A 24,181-nucleotide genomic window follows, 5' to 3' on the forward strand; every position below is an offset into this window, starting at 1 on the left:
CCTTCAGATATCAGCCCAGAGGAGCGCGCACACAACGTGGGGCGAATCCTGCGTAAAGAGGCGGACGATATGATGAACAAATGGGACCAGCTCAACGCTGACTCTGATGACTGGCAGAGGAGATTAGAGCTGGCCCTTGACCAACTGATGGAGCTGGAGAAGGCAGAGGACCTGCTGGATGGAAAGCTGAGCCAGGCAGAAATGGTAAAGGATGCGTGGGAACCTGTAGAAGACCTCCTGATTGACTTGCTACCAGACCACATCGACAGAGTCAAGGTGAGAATCAGTGACTCTATTCTGTTTCATACCCACAGACAGTATAAACATTAATAAAACAAGCCAACAGTTTTCTTAAATGAGATAACGGGAAGAGATGTAATGAGGTTGGGAGTGCTTGTTACACCTTCTGAGATCCAAGCTTCAGCTATTTCCTTCTACATTACCCTCTGATGGTTTCGATTAGTGTTAATCATGAACATAACCCTATTATGAGTATTTTTTCCATTTTTGCTCTTGTTAATCATTCTAATTGATCGGCATTAAGCACTTTTGGTTTGACTTTTTATACATTTTGCTTGATTTGTAAAGTAGGCTCATCCGGACTTATTGTAGAGATAATTATTGATATCTTCCTGACTTAAATCGCCTTGAATCTTTACTGACTTTGGAAAGGATGATCAAGATCTCGTTTTTATATGAGTTTAGCTTAGAAAAATAATCAAAAGCTCCAGCCATCCATTCATTTTCCAACGCTTATCTGTGGCTGGACAATGAGGACAGCAGTTTAAGCAGAGAAGCCCATGCCCGCCAATACAATAGAGACATGTTCCCAGATCAGCCTAAAGCATGCCAGAGAACCTCCTTCCAGTAGGACACGCCTGTAACGCCTTATCATTGGGTCAGATACCCAAAACCACCTCAAATGACTCCTTGCAATGTTGAGCTCCACTCTGTCTCTTCCAAATGACTCAACTCCTCACCCTTTCAAGAGTGCAGAGCCATCCTTCAGATAGCTAGACTGTTTGCATCTACCCAGAGCTCATAACAATGGATGAGAGTAGGAGTCTTTCCCCTTATTCCCAAATTCAGCTTCCTATATGGATCTTTGAAATATTCCTTCCACTACCCAACCAGCACTGAGGTCACCAGCGCCCCATCCCCACTGTACACAGTGTGAGTAGAGTACTGCTCACTTTCCCTGAGTCGCCTAACAGTTTGTCAGAATTGCTTTGAGGCTGACTAAAAAGCTGCATTCAGTTTGGCCTGCCACTACCTGCCATCTGCCTCCACAGTTCCATTGGCTAAGCAAGCCCAATAGGACTCCACCTTCAGTTGGACTGCTCCCTTCACTTCAAGTGTCCATCATCTGGTTTGGAGATACCCCAATGAGAACCGTGTGGCCCCAGCTGTGGGGAGCCATGCAGTGGAGGTGCAGAACAGTTTTCATTAAGACTCCGTGTCCCCAACCTCCATCAGAGCCCTGCTCAACCCTCAATCTCCCATTCTAGATCACTCACCTTCACCTCTGGAATGGTGCCCAGCTTAAATTGTCTAAATGGAATCTGTCAACTCTTTGTCTCACTTAAGCCTATCAGTCCTATCCATTCCCTGCTTTAAACTAGTAGCAAACTAGGTTTACATGACAGATGCATTAGTTTACCACCTGCCTGATACCTCTCACCTAGGTCAAGTCCAGATTGCATTGAGGAAACTATAGCAAATATAACTATAACAAATATCTGGCAAAGTAAGTCAGAGGTGAGTTACTGCTAGAAAATGTCCTCCACATTATTTCTATCAACCATTCATGTTACCTGAGTCCATCGTCGATTTCCATGTCCTACATTAAAGAATCAACAAACTGGGTTTTATGTGACAGATGCATTCGTTTCTCACTGTTACATGTAAAGGTGTTGGTGTGTTTATTTCAATGTATGTATGTCGTATGTGCTTATGTTGCAGGAGTTTCAGGAAGACATTGCACAGATTAAGGACGATGTGACGCATGTGAACGAATTAGCATCCACTTTCAATCTGCCTGATATCCAGTTATCATCCAGGAACCTGGAACGCATCGAAGATCTGAATACACGCTGGAGCTTGCTCCAGGTAAACACACATGCACACATACACATACTTACACAAATGTAGAAGCAATAAAAATGAGATACACTCACGCCACAACAAATATTGCAAATATCAAATGATAGTTTGTGTCCAAATATCAAGTCACATTTGACCAGTGATCTCACTTTTAAATTTGAACCAAAAATGTATTATATTTTAAGGAAAGTATTATATATCACTACTATACTAACCTGAGTATAATAAGCTGAAGTTATTCATGTCACACTTGGCGAAAGTTTGGTTTCACTTCAATCAGTTCCCTCTGCCCAGACTGGGCTGCAGCTCAAGCCTGTTTCTTCAGCCATATCTATTAAGCCCAGTTTCTAGACATCACCTGAATGGTGACTGAAAGTGATTCTTCTTTGTGCCAACTCTGAGCCCTCGTGTATCCTACGTTGAAATAGTAACAGTGCCAATCTCCAGCATCTGAAGAGTATTGTACCAAGCATGTGATCTCAACACCGCCAGAAGCCACCAAGGGTGTCCTGACTTTCTCACAAGTCGACCTCAAAAGTGTTTCCTTCGTCACTGCTGTTAACAGCCTTAAGAGTGTCTTCCTCACTGTCATCAGCGGGATGTCGATTACTCCATTGTCACCAGGGTAACACTGGGGATTGGCCTGGTGGCCAGTGGTGGAGACAAGACAATTTTGTGGTCAGTGGCAGAGACCCTTCAGTGGTTTGGCTGGGGACTGGTGATGGCAGTGAAGACCCTCTCGTGGCATGGCTGATGATGGTGACAAAGGCCCTTGGGTGGCATGGTGGCAAGGACCCTCTGGATGCATTGCCAGTCTGATAATGTCAGCGCTGATTGGACAACTCGGGTATCAGTGGCAAGAACCGTCTTGTGGCTTGGCTGGAGACTAGTGTCGGTGGGGGTGATGGGATGTCTCTGGAGGCTGGTGACAAAGTAGATGTGACCCTCAGCAGGCGACCAGCAGTGGAGACAGAGACCATCAGGATTGGGTGGCACTGGACCCTTGGACTCTGGCCGTGTGGAATTCTTGGACTATGACTTAAACTCACACATAGCCAGCGAAGGACGCATGGGTCAGGTTCAGGTGGCACGGGACCCTCAGGCTCTGGTGGTGAAGGACGCATGGGCTCTGGTTAAGGCTCAGGGCCATGAAGCTGCCATAAATCAACAACAGTCCTGGTTATGACAACACATATGGAGCTACATTATATCTACAGATATTGCAATGCTGTTTAAACCAAGCACCTCAGCCAGTTTTATTATCTAAGCTTCTGCTTCTGGAGACTCCATTGCATGGACTTATAAGCCCTTCAGTCAATGGAGACTGAAGGGCTTCAAAAACAAAAAACCTCGTGTCACTGAACACCACAGAACTGACGGTTTGGACTTTGGAAGAGAAGACCAAACATGGCCCACTGAAAGGTGGAAAAAACAGTTTTAATCTCTCATGAGAAAAAATGTAACCTGAACCCACCTGAGATGTTTACTACACGCCACAGTGGAGGGGGCGCCATAACGGTCTGGGGTGCTTTTTCCTTCAGTGGAACAACGGAGCTTCAGGAGGTGCAGGAGCCTCAAATGGGCGCTGGCTATGCCCAGATGTTGCAGTGAGCATCCCTCATGACTGACTGCCCTCGTCTGTGTGGTTACCACTGGGTTTTTCAAAAGGAGAATGCTACAGCACACAAGGCCCACAGAACAACGGACTTCTTCCAGGAGAATAACATCAGTATTTTGGACCATCCTGCGTGTTCCCCTGATCCAACTGAGAGCCTTTGGGGATGGATGGTGAGGGAGGTTTACAAAAATGGACAACAGTTCCAGACAGAAGATGTCCTTCGTGTAGCCGTCTTCACCACTTGGAGAAATGTTCCCACTCACCTCATGGAAAGGCTTGCATCAAGAATACCGCAATGAATTTTTAACGTGATCAACAATAACGGTGGAGCGACTCATCACTGAGTTCATGTTTGGAGCTTTGATTTCTGTTTTGGGGAGGTTTATGTTTTGTTTTTGTTTTTGAGGTGCAGCCTGTTTCAGTTTAAGTGTTGTTTTCAAGAAATTGCTCAAAAAATGTTTGTCTCACTCACATTTCTTCTTGTTGCATGATGAAGCTCTACTTGGAACCTTGTTAAGATCCAACCAAGCAAAATATGATTTTTTGCTATTTTTCAGGTGGTCTTAAACTTTTAAACGGGGCTGTATTATTCTATAAAACTAGCATGCACATTATAACTATATATACCCACAAACACTAGTCTATAACTAAACACCTAAAAGTAAAAAAAAATCAACTCAAAGCAGTAGAAAGAAAGCCACAAGTAATCCAAGCTAAAGCTTAAATTACATTTATTGGCTGTTCCCCAGATTTTATCTGTGACTGGAAAATACTGACAGCAATATCATGTGTTTAGTTTTACTCTTCCACATAAATGAAGCAGGGGCCTAATCCAGAGTAGGACGATCCATACGTGCCCTAGCTCTTTGCAGCAACTAATTTATGTCTATTAGCTGTTGTGGGAACTGATCAAAGGGTTAAGTCTGGGGCTAGCCTAACACAAAATCTAACTTAACATTGGTTTTCTGCATGTCACCACTGGTATTAGCTGGTTAAACTGATGAGGTTAAGTTGATTTAAAATTACATTATTAATGATGTTGATTCATAGAGATTTTAATAGTAGAACACATGGCTAAAAAAATATACACGTTTGTTAATGTGTTTTTCTCCCCTCTCACAGATCTCCATCAACGAGCATCTCAAGCAGCTGACAGATGCTCACGGGGATTTTGGCCTTACACATGGTAACTATACTGTTTGTTTAGTAGTACTTACCAGCAAACATGAGACAGTCACTGTCTAGTTCTGTTCAACTTTTTGATTTCAGCTTCATCATGCAGTGCCAGCATGACCCAAGCTTGTGACGCAAGCTCTGTGCTCTCTGATATCATTCAGTCATAACAGAAGTGGCTACACATTCAAAATGTAAAAAAAAGAAAAGCAACTTAAGATATGATCAGAAGTATAAGTGAGAGTGTAGGGAGACATATGTTGGAGTCTTCTTCATGAGTGAAGGAAGAGTGGAACAAGATATTTATTATTTGTAATAAATAAGCGAAGAGAACAGAAGATGCTTTAAAAGTGCTTTTTTGATCATGTTGGAAGTCCAGCATTTCACTTGCAATTACCATTCTGTTATTTTAATATAATCCCAGGATTAACTAAGAAGACCTCAATGCAAGAATAACGGATCTTTAATATTTCCATGTACATGAAATGCACTTTTTTACATATTTACAAACTAATCAACCTTAGACTAGCTCAACCAGATCATGAGCCAAAGTTCAGCTAGCAAGCTGATCTAATCATATCTACTGGTTACAAAAGCTATTAGCAGGCAGCAGTCGTTAGGTAGAAACAAAAAGGCTGTTTTTGTCAGTGACTGGGTGATTTGGAGAGCAAAACGAGAAAAAATATAATGACAGCTGGCCGGCTGTAGGGATGGGAATCAAGAACACGTTCTTGATAGTTCCTCTGAACTGTTAGTCTGCTTCCCTATCGATTCCACTTATCGGTTCCACTTGTTGGGCTTCAATCAGTTGAGTTCTGTTTGTGATTTTGGAGAAGGGAAATAGCAGTGTGGTCTACATCATGGATATGGACAATACTTTTTGTTTTGTTTTGCACAAAATAGCTAGAGTGCGATGGTAAAGCGGAAACTGCATCCATAGCAGAGACAACTGCATTATGCTGCTAACACAACTTTGGTTCTTTGCTAAGCTAGCCAAGAACCCAGAGTGATGTTAAAGCTATGTGAATGCTGACCCCAGCTCAACAGCAACATCCTGAACTTCAACAGGTAACAATCGGATGAGCAATCAGGCTTCGACCTCCGTTTCTACCTGTTTATGTCTTTATAGCAGTCACTGTGGTCATTGCTTTAAAGTCTCTTTGTGCTGATTTTCATCTTTGCTTTGTGCCGTCGGCTTTGTGTTCGTACCTGAATACTGAGCGAAAGATTATATGTGTGTCCTAATTAGGATAGGGATTTATGCTGGTGTATGGGACTGTAGCCTTTATATTTTTAACTGGTCATTATGAGACAATGCATTTCAGTTCTTTTTGCAGAGAAACAAAAAAGTAATGCAATTAGTAGAGTAATGAAATCATTTCTCCTGAGAGTAATTAAGAAATATACAGATTTCTTTTAAGGAAAGTTCTCTGTGGATGTGTGATACTTTTTTTATCTCACGAAAGGAGAAATGCCTTAAACATGTACAAACATTTTCCCACACAGCATGCACTTAACACAAATGTAATGTCTTTGATATCCTGCTTAGTGGTGATGGTGACTCTGACTCCTTCAGAACTAAGTGAGAATCGATAAGAGAATCGATAAGGTATTGAAGTGATAAGTGATCAATAATGGAATCTGAATCCTAAACTCTTATCAGTTCCCATACCGAGTAGGCTATCTGTCCAAATCTTAATCTGGACTAAAATGAAAATGGCTAAAGCCGGCCCTACTGTCTGAGCTATGGGGCTTATTTGGTCATCTACATAAGATCAGGCACTTTTTGTTTTTAATTACTTTCTTTGTTTGTTTTTTAATTGCTGTTTGTTTCATGCGTTTCTGTCATTGCGCTAGTAGATGAAATATAAATGTGTAAGTGCTTAAAGTGACGCTGTCAGCAAATTAACTGTGTTTTACAAAACTAAAACTCAAGTTTTCAGAAAGAATATCTAAAAATGTTCCTAATTAAATGTAAAACACACACATTTCTGGAATGATTTTTTAATATTTTTTCCACCTCTGTCCACTCTGAGTGACGGCCACATGATCAAAAACAGAAAAAAGAAAAAAAAGATTAAATGGAAAATCACAAATTGAATTGTTAAAAAGCAAAATAATGTGCAAATAAAATATGACAATATCAAAGATAAAACATTGTTACAACATGTAAAGGGCCGTGAAATATAGCATTGAAACAAATCATTTAACAGTACTGCCTGAAAATCTTTTTGTCTGACTATTTTTTCATGTTTATTAATAATAATAATAATAATGATGATGATGACAATAATAATAATGTCTCTTCACACCACTGGGAAATAAATTTCATTACAGTAGACGTCTTTCTGGAAGTTTTGTAACAAAGTTTGTTTTTTTAAAAAGTTCAAAGAACCCACAGAAGTAGGTACACAAACATTTTTTCATAATGTTTATTAATAATAATAATAATAATGGCAATAATAATAATGTCTCTTTACACCACTGGGAAATACATTTCATTACAGTAGATGTCTTTCCGGAAGTTTTGTTTTGTAACAAAGTTTGGGTTTTTTAAGTTCAAAGAAACATGGCTGTAGAAAGTCCATTTTAATTTCAAATGGTCTAATGTAATTAGAAGACAGTTTCTTTGATTCAGCATGGATCGGTACAAATTGAGTGGACAGGCCAGGACGGTAGGCGGATACTAGGATGCTGTTGCGATTGGTAAGATATTTATTTTACTCCTTGTTCCTTAGCAGGGTGGCTGCAGGACTTGTTCTGGGTGCAGACAGAGGACCCAGAAACATATTCAGTGACATGCATTATAAGAGAAGGGCACCAGAACAGATGTTGCAGGAAGGAAATGGATTTAGGTTTTGGCCGTGTGTGAAATACCTTAGACCAGGGGTCGGCAAGCTGCAGCTCCGGGGCTGCATGCAGCTCTTTAGTCCTTATAGTGCGGCTGGGAAAATAAATTAGAAGTATTTAGCTCAAGTGTATTTTATTTATATTAGTTCTTTTTTAACTTGTAGTTCTAAATTGGAAGATTATTGTGATATTGAAATATAAAAGTAAAATTATATTCTATCTATCGCTCAAAATAAGCATCACACTCGTGGAAGCCGGTGTACCCGCCGAAACGCCTGCATTTATCGAGACTTTCAGCCCCAGGTAGGCCAGTTATGGATCTTCGGATCCACATTATGTCAGCAGCTCCACCGTGAACTATGTTAAAAACAAACACCGCTCACGCCTCACAGACGACAGCTTACAGTAAAGATGAAAGTGACTTCGTACAGCCCCGATCTGCAGACGCTGTGCGCAGAGGTTCAGGAGCAGAAGTCTTATTGTAAACATATCACAGCAGACCCGACGATGTTTGCATGAACACGCTTTTCAGCATCTCTTTATTGACCACTTTTCACACACGGTTGCTGTACGCACACAGCCGGCTGTAGCTTTGCAGCTCACAGCCCGACACACACCAACACAACAGCACAGACGTTAAGGCGGCGAGGCGTGATTGCGGGTGCCGCTCAGGTGCGTCCGCCTCCCCTGCAGCGGCGCTGCAGACCACGCCCCGCCACACACATTAACCAGGTAAAATACATATTTAGGCAGAATTTTGTAAATATCTATTTTTCATCTTTCAGCAGCATAGAGCTTTTTTCCAATTATTTTTTAAAAGTCAGGTCAAGGCTCCAAAAGCACAAAGGAGATATAAGGGTGGCGGCTCACAACAGTTTTTGTTTGCTGGATCATTTTAGTTCAGCTGGGTGTCTTTCCTTTGGTTATATTTCTTTAAGAGTTCAAAATGTTTTAATTACATAAATAAAATGTAATTTTCTCTGTAGCAGTTCATGGATTTCAGAAGCAACACACCTTAGTTGTTCACACAAAGCATAAAGGTAAAAAAAACAATATATAAAATGTATTTGTGGCTCCCAGTGTTTTCTTTTGCGTGGAAACTGGGTCCAAATGGCTCTCTGGGTGTTAAAGTCTGCTGACCCCTGCCTTAGACGGACTGAAGTGGGCACATAGAAGTGACCAGGACAGTAGACGGGTGCTGGGATCGACCGGATTTGGATTTTATAGCACTTTTCAAACTCAAGCACTCACTTTATACATCATTTACTCATTACTTCATATTCATAAAAGCATTTCTCTACCTAACATTCACACACATTCACACTCCAATGATAACATTTGATAATCAGAGTTTAGAACAGCAGTGCATCGTCCTACCTTTAGCTAGTAGTTCAAGAAGGAGATAATTTGAAAGATTTGAACATGATTTACTGACATAGAGAAATTAATGTATTTGGCGATTAGACCAATGAGCCATGATGGCAGAACAGGTGACCACCGGTGAAAGACGTGAAGAAACTCTGGAAGCTAGTACCAAAGGAGACATGGTCCATCCAGTGGCTTGGCACGAGGCCATTGATGGCAGAGGATATGATTAGCTGGAAGCTAGTGCTGACACAGACGACACCTTCGGTGGCATAGCCAGAAGGTGGCTAGGATGGAACCCAACAAGGGTGATATAGACCCTCGGGTGCCTTGGACAGAGGCCGACAATGGCAACAGAGACCCTAATGTGGCTTAAAGATGGGCCCTTGGGTGACGTTAATGGAGGCCAATGGAGACCATCACATGGATTGGACAGAGAAGGATGACAGCAAGGATAGAAAGGAAACCCTAGTGGCCTGCCAGGTAGCCAACCACAACAATGAGTTCCCATCAATGGCTTGACAGATAGCCGGGGATGACCACAGAAACCTACAACCTCAGGCAATATGGCGTCCTCGGGCTCAGACAACACAGGACCCTCAGGCGGCAAAGAGTCCGCAGGCAGCAGGAATCAGCTGAGGCTCAGGGATGCCAAGATTCACTGCACATATAGGAGACTTTGGAAACACTGGCGGTTGGGGCAGCTCAACAGAGCATGCAGCAAATCTTACAGGGGACAGGGACGGTGGCTGTTCTGGCTCAGAATTCTCCCAGAAGTCCCAGAGCACAGTCACAATATCTGATAGTCTCTGAGATGGTGTGCTCATGAACACAAAATTCAATCTCTGGAGGGGTCATCTCGGCAGCACAGTAAACAGTTTCTGTGTGAGGTACCAGTTCAGAAATGGAAAACATTGTCTCTTCCATCGCTTGCTCTGAAACACCAATACAGTTGTATCACTGTTTGTCGGCACAGAAACAAAACAGTCAGACACCGTCTGAGAAACACACACTGGTCAGCACAGAAACACCCCATGTATTTCACTGTTGACTGCTTCAGAGACTGCCGTGGACTTCTTCTTTATTACTGGGTGTCTGAGAAACACCAGACAAACATTATTATCTGTTCCAGAAACAGAAAACTTTCTTTGGTTATTGGCCAGCTCACAAATACAGAACAAATCTTTTATACTGACCGACTAAGAAATACAAAACTCAAAATTCAAAGAAACACACTTCAGTCTTTGAATGAGGTGACCACAAAAAACATGTTTTGAACTGGTCGCCTGGTCTTTCTTCTAGCAGGAATAAAAAAAGAAAAACGGTCTGACTCAGACACAAAACCCTCAGTTTTTAACTTTGCTGGTTTAGCGGTTATGCTGATGGTGAAGAGAACACAGAATCTTTGCTTAGATTTCTTCTGGCTGGGGTAGCACGAGAGAATACGTCTTTTTCATTCACCCTAGAGGATTGTTGTAGAGACCCTGTTTTAGCAGATACCAGTGGAGCTGCAAATTTGGGCAGTAGTGAAAGGTACCGGTGGTGGCAGCTTCACTTCCTCCTCAAAGTGGGAACCGGTTATGGTGATGTCAAAAAGAATGTGATCCACTGATGTGGCAGGGATGAAGGGCTCGTCCACTGCAGCGGTGACATCGAGGTACTGTTGGGCTCAGTCTTTTTATAGTTGTGTTCTTCTGTCGAGGTTAGCTGTGTGGCTGCAGGAGTAAGACCCAAAAGGCGGGAGTTGGAAATAAGGGATAAGCAGTATCCTGCAGTGGCAGTAGCCACTGACTTAAGACCTAGACACAAAATACAAGAACAAACATCCAAATAAAATAGAAAAACGGTGTACAGGAAGACAAAGGGAGAAAGGTAAACAAAGATGGTGACAGGATTCAGAGAGCAGACAGACACAGGGATAAGAAAACAGAAAGGGAAAACAAAAGATGACAACTAAATATTACAAAACCAAGACACATGAACTCAACTACAACATGAGCAGGGAAGATGAAAGTAAAATACAAACCGACGACTGAAAAATACAATAATGAAATGAGAAACAGCAATCAATCAAATACTACGAACAAACCAAACTAAGAAACAAATGATCCACAAAACAACAAAACATGAACTCACTAAAAACTCTGGGTTCAACACCTAGGGACCATGACAGCTTTAGAAATTTCAGACACTTCAAACAAAATTAGGAGATGATTATCAATATTTGTTTTGGGTTTTTTTGCTGGATTTCTGCTGTTTTTCATAATCATCTATCATCTGTTTGTGCAGGATCTGTGGTGACCCCCTTCGAGCAGGGCATCTCTCCAAACAACGTGCCGTACTACATCAAGTAAGTACTCTGGTGCATGCATGCTTCATCGGCTACACACAGTTTTTAACGTTCATTCTGTCACACTCTGGTTTCCCCCGGGCTGGGGCACAACACAGAATAAATGTGCTTTGGAAACTTCAAACTTCAAAACTACAAACTTCATTAGCGAACAAGATTTGTGACAGTAGGCAGTCTTAAACTAGCAGTGGGGCTATTCTTTCTCAAATCAAATAGGCCTTCCAAGATATATATGGTATATAATGGTCTGTCAAACCACTTTCGGGCCTTTTTTATTTTATTTTCTTTTTCACATTGTAATCTGAGGCAAGATTTGAGCATCAGTACCTCAAAGACTGTTAAAGACAGAAGATTCACTGGTATTTCTTACCATCAAAATGAATCAAAATCTGTAATTTGTGAAAAATACATGAAAAATGTCTGTCTGTTGGTCTTAATGGATGCCCAATCATCCAGGCAAGTGAAGACGCTACGTCCAGATGAACAGAATGAACTTTTGGAGATATCTGTTGGCTGGTTAAATGCCTCTTGCACAGTGTTTCATGGAGAAGCATCTTGCTGTTGTGGTGTGGTAGAAATAAAAACAGAATTGATCACATTTTACAACAAGACCAAAGGAGGTGTAGCCACATGGACCACATGGTTAGCACCTACATATGTAAGTTTAAAAACAAACAGGTGGTCAGTGGTGCTGTGGTATGACATACTTAACATTGCTACCCTACACCTTTTCATAGCTTAGCAATTCAAGAGCAGAATCACTAATGCACAACTCACACCACACATGAGAACTCAACTGGAAAGTTGCTCCCAACCGCAAACCAGTATCACTGAAGCAATGGGAAGGTGTTGGGTGACAAAAGCCACAGGAAAAGCAGACAGGCCCAACCAAAGAGAAACAAAGATCATGAAGTCAGACGTTGTTGTGGTAAATCCAATGTATGGATGTCATTAGATGTAGAGATTGTTCTGTTCTGGAAGAATGTACGGCCCAGTCATGTGTGCATGTAAGGGTTAAAAAGTATTCTGCATGCATTATTTTGCAGTATTATATATCATTCAGAGATTGTTAAGAATGGTCTTTTATAATTTAAATTTTATTACTGTCTGCTAAAATAACTTGAACCTTTGGACCATAAAAGTAAAGCAAGTTGGAGAAAGACGTACAGGAATTATTATTATTTTTATTTTTATTTAACTTTTTTTTCCCCCAACAAATACAAGACTGCTTCACACCCAAAATAGTAACACTGCACAGCACTAGAATATTACACACTCTCCAGAGTCCACAGAGAACTTGTGATAATTTATGTCCATAATTATTGTCCATTAGGATCCAGTTTACAGGTTACTCCCAGTGCTTCCAGTCGTTTCTTCCATTTGTCCATAAAAATTTGGGAGCTCCCATCAATATAGTGTCCCAGCCTGATCAGAGTCATAACTTCAATGATGAGCGACTTCCATAGAGAAATGGAGGCTCAGCCCCCACCCATCTCAACATAATGCTTTTCCTGGCCAACATTAACAGTGACTGAATTACATGCTCATGTTGTACCAGTGAGACGGGAATATATCCCAATATACACATTAATGGGTTTTCTGTCACCTGATGACTAATGGCTGTACTAATATTGGCGCAGACCTCTTTCCAAAATGACTGGATAATAGCACATTCCCACAAGCAATGGATCGAGTGCCCACTCTGGCCTTGCACTTGAGACAATTTGGAGATGTTCCCATAATATACTTAATATAAATATACGGAGAAATGTACACATTTTGCAAAATTTTGTGCTGCAGTTCTTTAAATCGGTTACAAACAGAGATTTTAGATGGAAGGAGCAGGATTTTGTCCCATGCCTGTGTATCTATTTCACATTTAAGCAGCGTCCCCCAAGATTTTTTCAACCATGCCAGTTTGTCCACAATTAGGGCAAAAATCTCTGAATCAAACTTTGATACAAAATGTTTTTGCTCCCTTTTATCCAGAAGAAATTTCTCCAACCGAAAAGAGGCTGTTGGGATTTGTAATGATTTAGCATTTTTTAACACATAATTTCTCAATTGCAAATACTTATAAAACTCAGTCTTTGACATAGAATAGTGGGACTTCAAGGATTCAAATGATTTAAACTCACCATGTTTAAAGAGGTCATAAAACCTCTAAACACCTACTTTATGCCGTACCACAAAGCTCGACACTATGTCAGAAGGTCTGGATTATTTATAAGTGTTGACAAAATATCAAACGGATGACTGCTGTTAAAAGGTTTTCTCAGTTTTCCCCACGTCCACATGGCATTATATATCAGTGGGTTATGCTTTATTACGTGAGGTAAGTCATTTAGACGTTTCCCTAGAAAGTTGACAGGCGAGGATGGTTTACATAATACTTCCTCAATATTTAGCCGTGGCAGATCAGAATGTTCATGTATCCAGGCAGAAAGAAACCTTGCCTGTATTGAGAGAACATAATTTTTTTTAAATTGTCTAATTTTAGATGGAATGACCCAAAGTTGGTCCTTTTCAGATTCAGATCAACTTTATTAATCCCCAAAAGGAGGCAGTTTGTTCGCAGCTTACCCACACATACTCCCACAGTCAAACGCACAACCAATAATCACAAACACCGTTACATGTCAATTCAGAGATCAACAACGAGGTCAAATAAATAAACACATTTAAAGTAAGATAAAAATACAAACAGAATAACAAGGAGAGATGTCTAAAAATTAACAGACACAGAAAGCTCAATCTAAGTGAGCCCCGTCAGCATTAAGTGATCTAATAGCTGAGAGAATGAAATCTGCAGTCTGTTCGACACTGTGCTCACTGAGGAGTGTTTTGTAAGTAATAACAGAAACAGAAATGCCATCTAAATGTCTTATTTTGTGTATTTGTGTATAAATCCAAATAATAATCAATAGTACTTCAAGGAAAATTGCAAATTTTCTTTAGCCAAAGGCATTAACAGAGATGTAAAGTTTCTTTCTTAGACTGTAATATTTCTTTAAGCCAAGGACGCGAGATACACTCAAAGTATTGTTTCCCAATTTTTAATAGTTCAAGCTGGATTGTTACATCGTGGCACATGGTTTGGTCCATAACTGTGGGCTTGCCTGGTGTTACTGGTCAAAGATTCATCCACTCAGGATACGTTCAGTCGTTTGCCGCTTTTAATGCAATTCTTCATTTGTCTACACTTTTCCATCCACTCAACTGTGCGTCCAAATTTGAAACAACGTTCTGACTCTTTTGACGAGAAAAAGCAGAAACACTTGCATAAAATCATATACACATCAACTCACTGACTCCACATTGGGAGTCACCAGCGTTGCTAAGTAGCATTATATTTGTGCAAATTAATTTCATGCTGTGTGGTAAAATGTTTGTGCATGTCGGAGGCATTTCCTCTCTTTGTTGTGATCAGTGTTGGGGTAATTACTCAAAAAATGTAATATATTACACATATTCACAGATCAGTTTTCTTAGAAGTAATGTATTACTCCCAGGAGAAAGTAATTCATTACACGACTTGCATTACTTTGAAGTTTCTCCATAAAATGACCTGAAATACGTTGTCTCATAATTACCAGTAATGAAGGCCTTTTTCACACTCAAAATGTGGTTTTAGTGTCAGGGTTACAGTTAGGTTACGGTAAGCATGTCAATGGGATGTCCCCACGAGGAGAGCAAACCAGACGTGTGTGTGTGTTTGGGTGTGCGAGTGTGTGTCAGAAGGCTTTCACTCTAAGTATAGACACACGTGGAACAGTGCCGCCTCATGAATGTGGCTCAGTTACACTACAGGCTTTAATACTCAGTTGAAACTTGCATCAGTTTCATATATTTGGAGGATTACTTAATTGGATTTAATACATCATTTGTCTCAATTTATTCAAACATTACTTATGTAGCCAAGCAGCTACACTGTAACTCTATAGTTAACTCTATATATACAATACTCTATAGTTATTGTAACTTTAGCACAAAGCAAAGATGAAATCCAGCACAAAGAGACTTTAAAGTGACAGCCACAGTGATTCTACTGCAGGAACAGGTAGAAGCTGCAGCCTGACTGAAGTTCGGGGTCTGGCTGCTGGCCTGGGGTTGGCAGTCACTCAGCTTCATCAACACTCTGGGTTCTTGGCTAGCTTAGTGCTAGCATGCTGTCCAAGCAGATGCTTGCAAATAGCTGAAGTTGTGTTAGCAGCATTAATTAAGTTGTTTCTGTCCTGGATGCACTTTACACATGTTACTCTAATATTCATAGACATGCTGCAAACTGCACCATTATTCACCACTAACTGAAATCAGCTGACTGTAGCACGACTTTAAGTAGAACTGAAAGGCAGGATTGACAGGCAAGCAGACTAACAATTACAAGGAACTGAACTACTGGGAACCAGTTCTTCACAAAAACCTGTTTCCCATCCTCATCATCAGTCGTTCAAAGAAAGTAATAAGATGAAAAGTCTGTTCCAGGATTCAGGAGATGTTTCTCATTGTGCCTTTGGCAGATCCAAATCTCATATTTAGTCACTTAGCGTTGGCTGAGGGGATACGTTTGGGGACAGACGAACTATTAAAAGACGGTTTTTCAAAGTCATCATCACTAGGATGTTGTGCATCTGGACACAAAACATCAGATGCTTATCTCTGGTCAACTAAGGCAGTAAAAATGGGAGTTCAAATTTCACTTGACTGTAATACAGTCAAATGTGATCCTGTTTACTGTTGCCACTCGTGAAACAAAGCGACATAAAAGATCTGGTTGAAGATGGAGGCCAGTTGGTCTGTGCAGACTTTCAGGAATGAGGGGGACACACTGTTAAGTCCCGGAGCCTTCCCGGTGTTCTGTCTCTGGATAAGCAGACTAAACATCCTCACAGATCTTTAGCGCAGGTAGGGGTCAGAGGGGGCGGGGGTGCAAGTAGTCTTTTTGTATAGGTGTATGGAAAACAAGTTGAGTCGTGTAGGGACTAACGGAAAAGCGGCTTTAGTTACCCTGATCTCCTTGGTTAGCTTGTTTCCACCCCTCTGCTGTAGGCCTCCTCTGTGAATGACCAGTTAACCTAACCCAGGGGTCAGCAACCTTTAACACCCAAAGAGCCACTTGGAACCCGTTTCCACGCAAAAGAAAACACTGGGAGCTGCAAATACTTTTTTAAATCTAAAATGAAGATAACACTGTATATATTGTTTTTTACCTTTATGCTTTGTGTGAACAACTAAGGTGTGTTGCTGATGAAATCCATGAAGTGCTACAGAGAAAATTACATGTTATTTATGTAATGAACACATTTGAACTCTTAAAGAAATATAACCAAAGGAAAGACACCCAGCTGAACTAAAATGATCCAGCAAACAAAAACTGCTGTGAGCTGCCACCCTTATATCTCCTTTGTGCTTTTGGAGCCTTGACCTGACTTTTAAAAATAATTGAAAAAAAGCTCTATGCTGCTGAAAGATGAAAAATAGATATTTGCAAAATTCTGCCTAAATATGTATTTTACCTGGTTAATGTGTGTGGCGGGGCGTGGTCTGCAGCGCCGCTGCAGGGGAGGCAGACGCACCCGAGCGCCACCCGCAATCACGCTTCGCCGCCTTAACGTCTGTGCTGTTGTGTTGGTGTGTGTCGGGCTGTGAGCTGCAAAGCTACAGCCGGCTGTGTGCGTACAGCAACCGTGTGTGAAAAGTGGTCAATAAAGAGATGCTGAAAAGCGTGTTCATGCAAACATCGTCGGGTCTGCCGTGATATGTTTACAACGGGACTTCTGCTCCTGAACCTCTGCGCACAGCGTCTGCAGATCGGGGCTGTACGAAGTCACTTTCATCTTTACAGGACTGTAAGCTGTCGTCTGTGAGGCGTGAGCGTGTTTGTTTTTAACATTGTTCACGGTGGAGCTGCTGACATAATGTGGATCCAAAGATCCAGAATTGGCCTACCTGGGGCTGAAAGTCTCGATAAATGCACAGCGTTTCGGCGGGTACACCGGCTTCCACGAGTGTGACGCTTATTTGAGCGATGAAAAAATAATATAATTTTATTTTTATATTTCAAAATCACAATAATCTTCCAATTTAGAACTACAAGTCAAAAAAGAACTAACATAAATAAAATACACTTCAGCTAAATACTTCTAATTTATTTTCCCAAACCACGCAGAGCCGCACTATAAGGACTAAAGAGCCGCAGGTTGCCGACCCCTGACCTAACCCCACTAACTGCATGACTTTGGACTGGTGGAAGACGGGTACTCTGGCTTCCTCCTGCATACTTTCTTCCTTGAGTCCCCACACAAACACATTCAAGACGCTGTATATCAGAAATTCAACTCCCAGGTTCGATTGTCAACACAAAGTTCTAGTTCAAAGTCTTGATGGAGAACAATAAGCACAAATACCCTGAGGTGGAGGGAACACAATCATGAGCCTGCTTGCAAACTTTCACCTCCTCTGTCAAACTGACCTCACATTCATAATAACAGCATTATCGCTGTTGAAGATTCAGTTCATTTTCTTATTTACTGTCTGGCTCGTTGAAACGTTGCGGCAAAATGTCGAGGAAAAGCAGCGAGTTTTTTAAATGGACTAACAATGAGGTGGAGTTGTTGCTGCGAGTAACACAAACGTACAAAGTTGCAAAAGCAAGTGAGAGTTAAAGAATGTGAAGAAGAGCTCTCTGCAGCACGTGCAGACTGATGTTAATCTTTTTAGGGCTGTCAAAATTGAGAGCAATCAAAACAACTGCTGTATAATGCCTCTGCTATCTCTGTTTAAATGGTCACATGACTGCATCACATGACTAAAATGCGTCATTGTTTTAGAAAGTCTGCGTTTTCGAGTGTCCACGCTGCGACGGGACAGCTCCGTTTTGAAATGTGTGTGTTTTCGAGAGCGTTTTCAAACCGCTGCATTTTTCCGTCTCAGTGTGGACGGGAGGTCAAAACGGAGAGGAAACGATGCAAAACGCATTAGTGTGGACGTAGCTTCATTCAGTGATGCTCTAGGAGTGAGCACTTGACAGTAGATAGGAATAACTGCCTTTCACAGAAGGAGGCAAGAAGCTGAAGGCTTAGCTTCCTTTGTATTTATGGAAACTTTGGGAAGTATGTCTGCACTCTGAGAGTGAATTCCTCTGTTGGACAACCAACAGAGCAGAGTCGAGATTCTAGTTGTGGTGAAAATGCAGATGGAGGCCTCTGAGTGTGTGAATGACTGTCTAACAGGTAGGATGACAGGAGAGCACTGAGATTTAAAGCACGCAGAACAGAGGCTGACTGGTTTGCAGAACATGGATAAGAAAGTGTTTGGACCAGAGTATCGATGTCAATATTGAGGCTACGTCCACACGTACACGGGTGTTTTTGAAAACACAGATTTTCCGTTTTCGTTTTAAAAAATAATCCCGTCCACACGTAAAGGCAGAAATGAAGGAAAACGCTGCTAGGAACATGCCAAAGCAGCAGGTGGCGCTATATTCCTAACCGTGCAGAAATGTTGGCCAATCAGAAGTCTAGAAGCCTCGGTGGGAAAAAGTAAACAAAGCTGGGGCATAGAAGCAGAACCGAGTCGTATGTGTGGAGGGACAGTAACTGTGTGTGTATATGTAAGCATTTAAACACTGCAGAGAAGTAACAGTAACAGTAACAGTATTGTAGAAATCCATTTCAGCGAAACAATAACGTGGCGCACAGTGTGACGTCAAAAAAGGCGCACACCTTTGACGCTGCGTTTTCTCCGTTTTCTCCGTTTTCCTCGTCCACACATAAACACAAAAACTGAGTTTTTGAAAATATCCACCCTGGCTGGAGTTTTTAAAAATCTCCGTTTTCAGTGACCAAAAACGCCGTTTACGTGTGGACGAAAGGTGCAAACGCATAGAAAAATCTGCGTTTTCAAAAATACCCGGGTACGTGTGGACGTAGCCTCAGTTTGACAGATAAAAAAACAAACAGGTGATGTAAAGAATAGACAGGTGGTTGACAGATCTTCCTTACTGAACTTAAGCATAAGTTAATTATTAAGAACAAACAGCCAAAGAGAATTAGTAAATCAGCAATTGACGGCTCATTGTCGTTGGCCTTCACCTCTAAGGTGATGGATTGAGGTTGGTGTTTGTGCTGGCCACTCAGACGGGGGTAAAAAGGACCATCCTGGGGGCTCAGTCCTTGAACATTAATCCCAAAAAACGACCCTGACACACATTTGCAGATATACACACATACACACCACCACTACAATCCTGCACCCCTCCTCCTCCATTTCTGGCTCTCATCATTGAGGTGAAAAACTTCTAATGGAGTCGAGGCTCCTTTGCTTTGAGAAGCAGTGGGATGGGGGAGGGGTGGAAGAGGCGGGGAGCCTGAGCTCCACCTATTCAAGCAGCCCAGGCTAAGTTTTCTGGAAGCACACAGGACTCGATGGAAATTAGTTTAATTTCAAAATAAAGGTGTCAGGATTTCCAGTTCAATCCTGTTATATTTGTCATAATTGTGTAACTTTGTGTTTATTCCCATTATTTAGCAATGAACAGCCAGGGTGTGTGAACTTGCTGAGGGCTTTGGGGGAAACTGTTCACTCTCATATAAGATTACAGTAAATGTCATCTTTTTATGTAATAAGACGATAGTTCCACACTCATGTTGTCTGTTACATCAACCTTGCACTGGCTAAGAGTTCGAATGAGTTCAAATGTGATGAAAAGCTGAAAGACTTTGAAAAAATAATTGTTTTTGTTAAAAACAACAAACCCAGGATGCATCTTGGTTTTCTTTTATTTTAAGTTGTGTTATTTGGTTGGACGTTCACAACAGAAAATCTCCACTGAATGACACCTTAGTTTTACTTTTACTGTTGTTGGTCCATCAGCCAGTCACAGAAACGTGCCCACTGTGGGTGAGTTCTGTGTTTGTTATACTATATTTTGGTATCTTTGGTATTTTTTCATGGTTTCCCATTCCTGAACACTGCTGTTTCTCCCTTACCTATTTAGGCCCACTTGTCAACAAATTAGCATTCAACCAATATAAGTGTCATCCACATTGAGAACCATGCAGGTGGACGACTGCACAGGTACATCTGCAGTGGGTGGAAACCTGTCTGTACACAGTCTGTGTCAAAATTCATACACAGATGGACACAATTACAGAACTAAAAATGATCCATCAGAAGGGTCCAGTTGCAGACATCACCATGCACACCACCATCACGTCCACAGCTGTGAACTTTTTATTACTTCTGTTGTTTAGGTTTACATTAGATTGTACGTATATGTTCCATAAATAGCCAGAATCTATAGTGGGAATATTCTTTACTTCACCAAAGTCTGGGCAAAATCTAAAAAAATATTTTCCAAACTGACAAATCTCAGAACCGTGGGTACTAACAGACCTACAGCTTCACTTTAAATTCAACATTCATTTTATTTTGGTAGCACATACAGAGCGAGGAGGGTGTGTACATATCTGCACATTAACTCTGAGCAGCACTTTACGAACACGGCTCTCCCAAAGCACACACGTTTTTAATACTATTTGTTCAGCATAAATAGACAGAGGGTATAGACAGGAAAGCTGTGAGGGAGAGAGAGAGAGAGAGAGGTTAGGACATGCAGCAAAGGGCCTGCTGCTCTCCGGACATATGGCATATGGCTCATGGCTCACCCACTGAGCTACACCGGTGTCCCAGCACACACCGACTCTAACAGAAAATAAAACAGGTTATTTGTAATGAACTGTTTCTGGAGCTTGTTTGGCAGTGAGTGGATGACACTGATACAGACCAAATCCTCAAAACAAGGTAGGCTTTTGAGCACTTGAATACAAATTATACCAGCTGACTGTTAAAAAGCTTGAAAACTGTCCACTACAATAAGTCTGTGCTTCATGTGTTTTCTTGGCTTTTTGTTGGTTCTTCCTCTTTTTGGTATCATTCCCTTATTTAAGCCAATGTTTAGCCTGCTCAGTATTCTACCTGTGCAGATCATTGTTGCCATCAAGCAAGTTTTTGGGAGTATTTCATGCTTGTGCATCTTCGTAAGCCTTAGCTTTGGTACAATTTCTAAGGTCCCTCTCTGTGTTGTCAACAGTATTAATGGATCCCAATAATAACAGAACAATAACTCCCATATAACCTGTTTCTGCAGTCAGGACCTCTACTTACACTTATTGTGGTGATACTTTTGCATGTCCTGTGTTTGTATATTCTGGGCATATTCTACTTTAAGGATATATGACAGAAAATGCTGTACAATCATTTCATTTTTTCCACTTTCTATGTTAGCTTATGAATCATGCAAAGACGCCCTGCTTTAAAGCCTCAAACTGAGCCTTTTCACCATCTTCCTCTTGGTATTTTCAAATTGTATCCAAAAGAAAAACCAAATGCTCATTGGCCAATGACTTGTGATTGATTGTTAGCCAATGAGCACCTTTCTGATGTCTAGAACGCCCAAAATTGACAAAATGTATCCAATGTAAACTAGATATAAAGTCTGATAATACCATCAGTAAAGCAGCTCACAGAGCAAAGGAGCTGAGGGCCATTGTCCCATAGATTTCAAAACAGCAGGATGTTGTTTAGTCAGCAAAAGGCTCGCCCCCTGCTAGCCTTTAGAAAGGATGCACATTTAAGTTCTCCATTGGCTTTAGTTTCCAGACCTGGATGCTTTGTCTATCTTTGAAGCTGTTTATGGTAGTAAGCAAGCAAAACGAGCACACAGCAGGGATATGAAGCCTTCTACAAGGAGCTAGTTAACTTCCTGGATAGATAGTTATATAATTAGTAAGGGAATCCACGAAGATTCGGGTCAAATCAAGTGAAAATGTGAATAAATGCTATTTTAAAAATAATCTGAAGTAGTACTCGTGTGATTTTTATAGGACTCAGCTTTCGATGGATGGAGTGTGTAACTAAATTCTGCACCTAAGTAGGAGGATCACCCATGATTTTCTCGCTATAGTATTTTGGCATGTCGGGATTTTTCTGGCTTGAAGCGTTTATTTTGAAATAGTAGGCGGAAGTCGTGCATGTTGTATGTTGGGACGTTGATCCTTGTGTCTCGCTGGGTCAGTCAGCCTCTGCAGCCTACAACTAGCACTTACAAAGAGAAAACACAGGCTCCGCACCGTAATCTCGGACGTCTCCCTCCGGTTGCATAGGACGCTTGGTCGGACCGCGGAAGGGGCCGGCACATCCCCGCTATTCTGCCCGGGAATCGGATCGTTCTATCGCGCTCGGAAGAGGCTCGGAAAGGCCGGCGATGCGAGAACAGCTTCGGAAGTGAGTGCTGAAGGCTGGGGTCTGTCTCTGCTGGTGATAAGTAGTCTGATTATGATGGTAATCGTGCTGGTCGTAATGCAGTAAACCTGTTCAACGCTGGCTGTGTGGCCGCGGGAGAGACATCCCCCACACTGCACACTTTCATCCTTACTGCCGAAAATGCGCAAACATAGACTCCGCATTTTTTTAAATGGCAGAGGTTGTATGCAGGATTTGTTTTGAACAAATAGGTCTGCTGCCTCGCTGTGTGCTCTTCTCTCCCGGCGTATAAAACGCACCTCAAACGACCGCCCGCTATAATGATCGGATCATTCAGACGTGCAGAAAACACCGTGTATGCTCTTGTGATGACAGCGCATACGCAATATAAAGCGATCGATATTTTTCAGCAAAAGAAGGGAAATCGGTTCAGTTATGTTGTCTTAAAGCCCGAGCCAGCCGTTGTTCTTCGGGTCTGGTTTTGGTCTTTCGGATCGCTGCAGAGGAGCCAGCCCAGGTGTGCAGGCGGCCGCTTCTTGCTGGCTGAATCGTGCATTTCCTAATTTAAATCCTTCCTTTGCAGGCTGCTCTTCCTCTGGGCACTTGCTGCCATATTGGAATAAAAGGGAACACACAGAGCTTCAGAGCCCCAGGCTGGAGTCGGTGTGGGCTGTTTTTATTTATCCGTACGTGTTTGAACTTCACAAGCCTGGGTTTTCTTTTTAATTTCTACGTGTGTGTGAGCGAGCGAGCCTTGAAAGCAGCAGCTAATGGATCGCTGTGCATTCCTTCACACGCACAGACGTCGTCACCGCCTCTGCCAGCGAGGCTGCTCCTGTGTGGATCCGTGCGGGATTTTTTTCTTTCGCACTGTGATTGCTGCAGTTTTACCGCGATTTCGATGCATCGCACTGTTTTCTATGCAGCCAACCAAGAGCTTCTGATTAGTTTAGTGATCTCTATGCAACTTCATTTAGATGAGAGCAGAGGATGCTGATGCAGACTTTTGGCCACAGTGTGAATGCAGGTGTGTGCCTATTGTGTGTTTGTGTTATCAGTCCCGTTTATGGATGAGAAGCCACACATGGTGAATTGGCTTTGGGGCGGACTGTGTGCAGACTTTGTGTTAAGCCTAGATAACCTCTTCTTTCTAGGAGGAAATGACACTTGTGTCTCAGCTTGTGCTGCAACAGAGTTGGAAACAAAGTTATTTGACATGATATGAACAAAGCACAGATCTTTAGGTCACTGTATTGTGGCATGTACCAAACAACAGGTAAGGATGACCTAAATGATCAGACATCTAAATTGTAAAGTATCAGACAACATGCATTGATCAGTCTGTCTGTGATTGGTTAATACCAGCTCCAATAATTAAAGGGACTTTTCCTCAAAGCCTTTTTTCACTTTGAGCATTTTATTTACTACATTCAACCTTTCACATTAACATTGCTATA

At 41.7% G+C, this 24,181-nt stretch overlaps 1 protein-coding gene across 4 annotated transcripts in view; it reads left to right on the forward strand.

The window, feature by feature from the left end:
- Positions 1-24,181, forward strand: part of dmd (dystrophin) — a 301,323-nt gene that overhangs the window by 234,500 nt on the left and 42,642 nt on the right. For 3 of the 4 annotated variants that reach the window (XM_087836862.1, XM_087836863.1, XM_087836864.1), the window contains 4 exons: positions 8-276; positions 1,963-2,109; positions 4,844-4,907; positions 11,399-11,459. In XM_087836862.1, the coding sequence (XP_087692988.1) occupies positions 8-276; positions 1,963-2,109; positions 4,844-4,907; positions 11,399-11,459 (541 nt within the window). Of the gene's footprint in view, positions 1-7; positions 277-1,962; positions 2,110-4,843; positions 4,908-11,398; positions 11,460-22,352; positions 22,746-24,181 lie in introns of those variants that run through there. The other variant, XM_087836865.1, reaches the window with a different exon arrangement.

The sequence above is a fragment of the Neolamprologus brichardi genome, chromosome 23 (genome assembly GCF_056152115.1).
Source record: "Neolamprologus brichardi isolate AB-2024 chromosome 23, ASM5615211v1, whole genome shotgun sequence".
NCBI lineage: Eukaryota > Metazoa > Chordata > Actinopteri > Cichliformes > Cichlidae > Neolamprologus > Neolamprologus brichardi.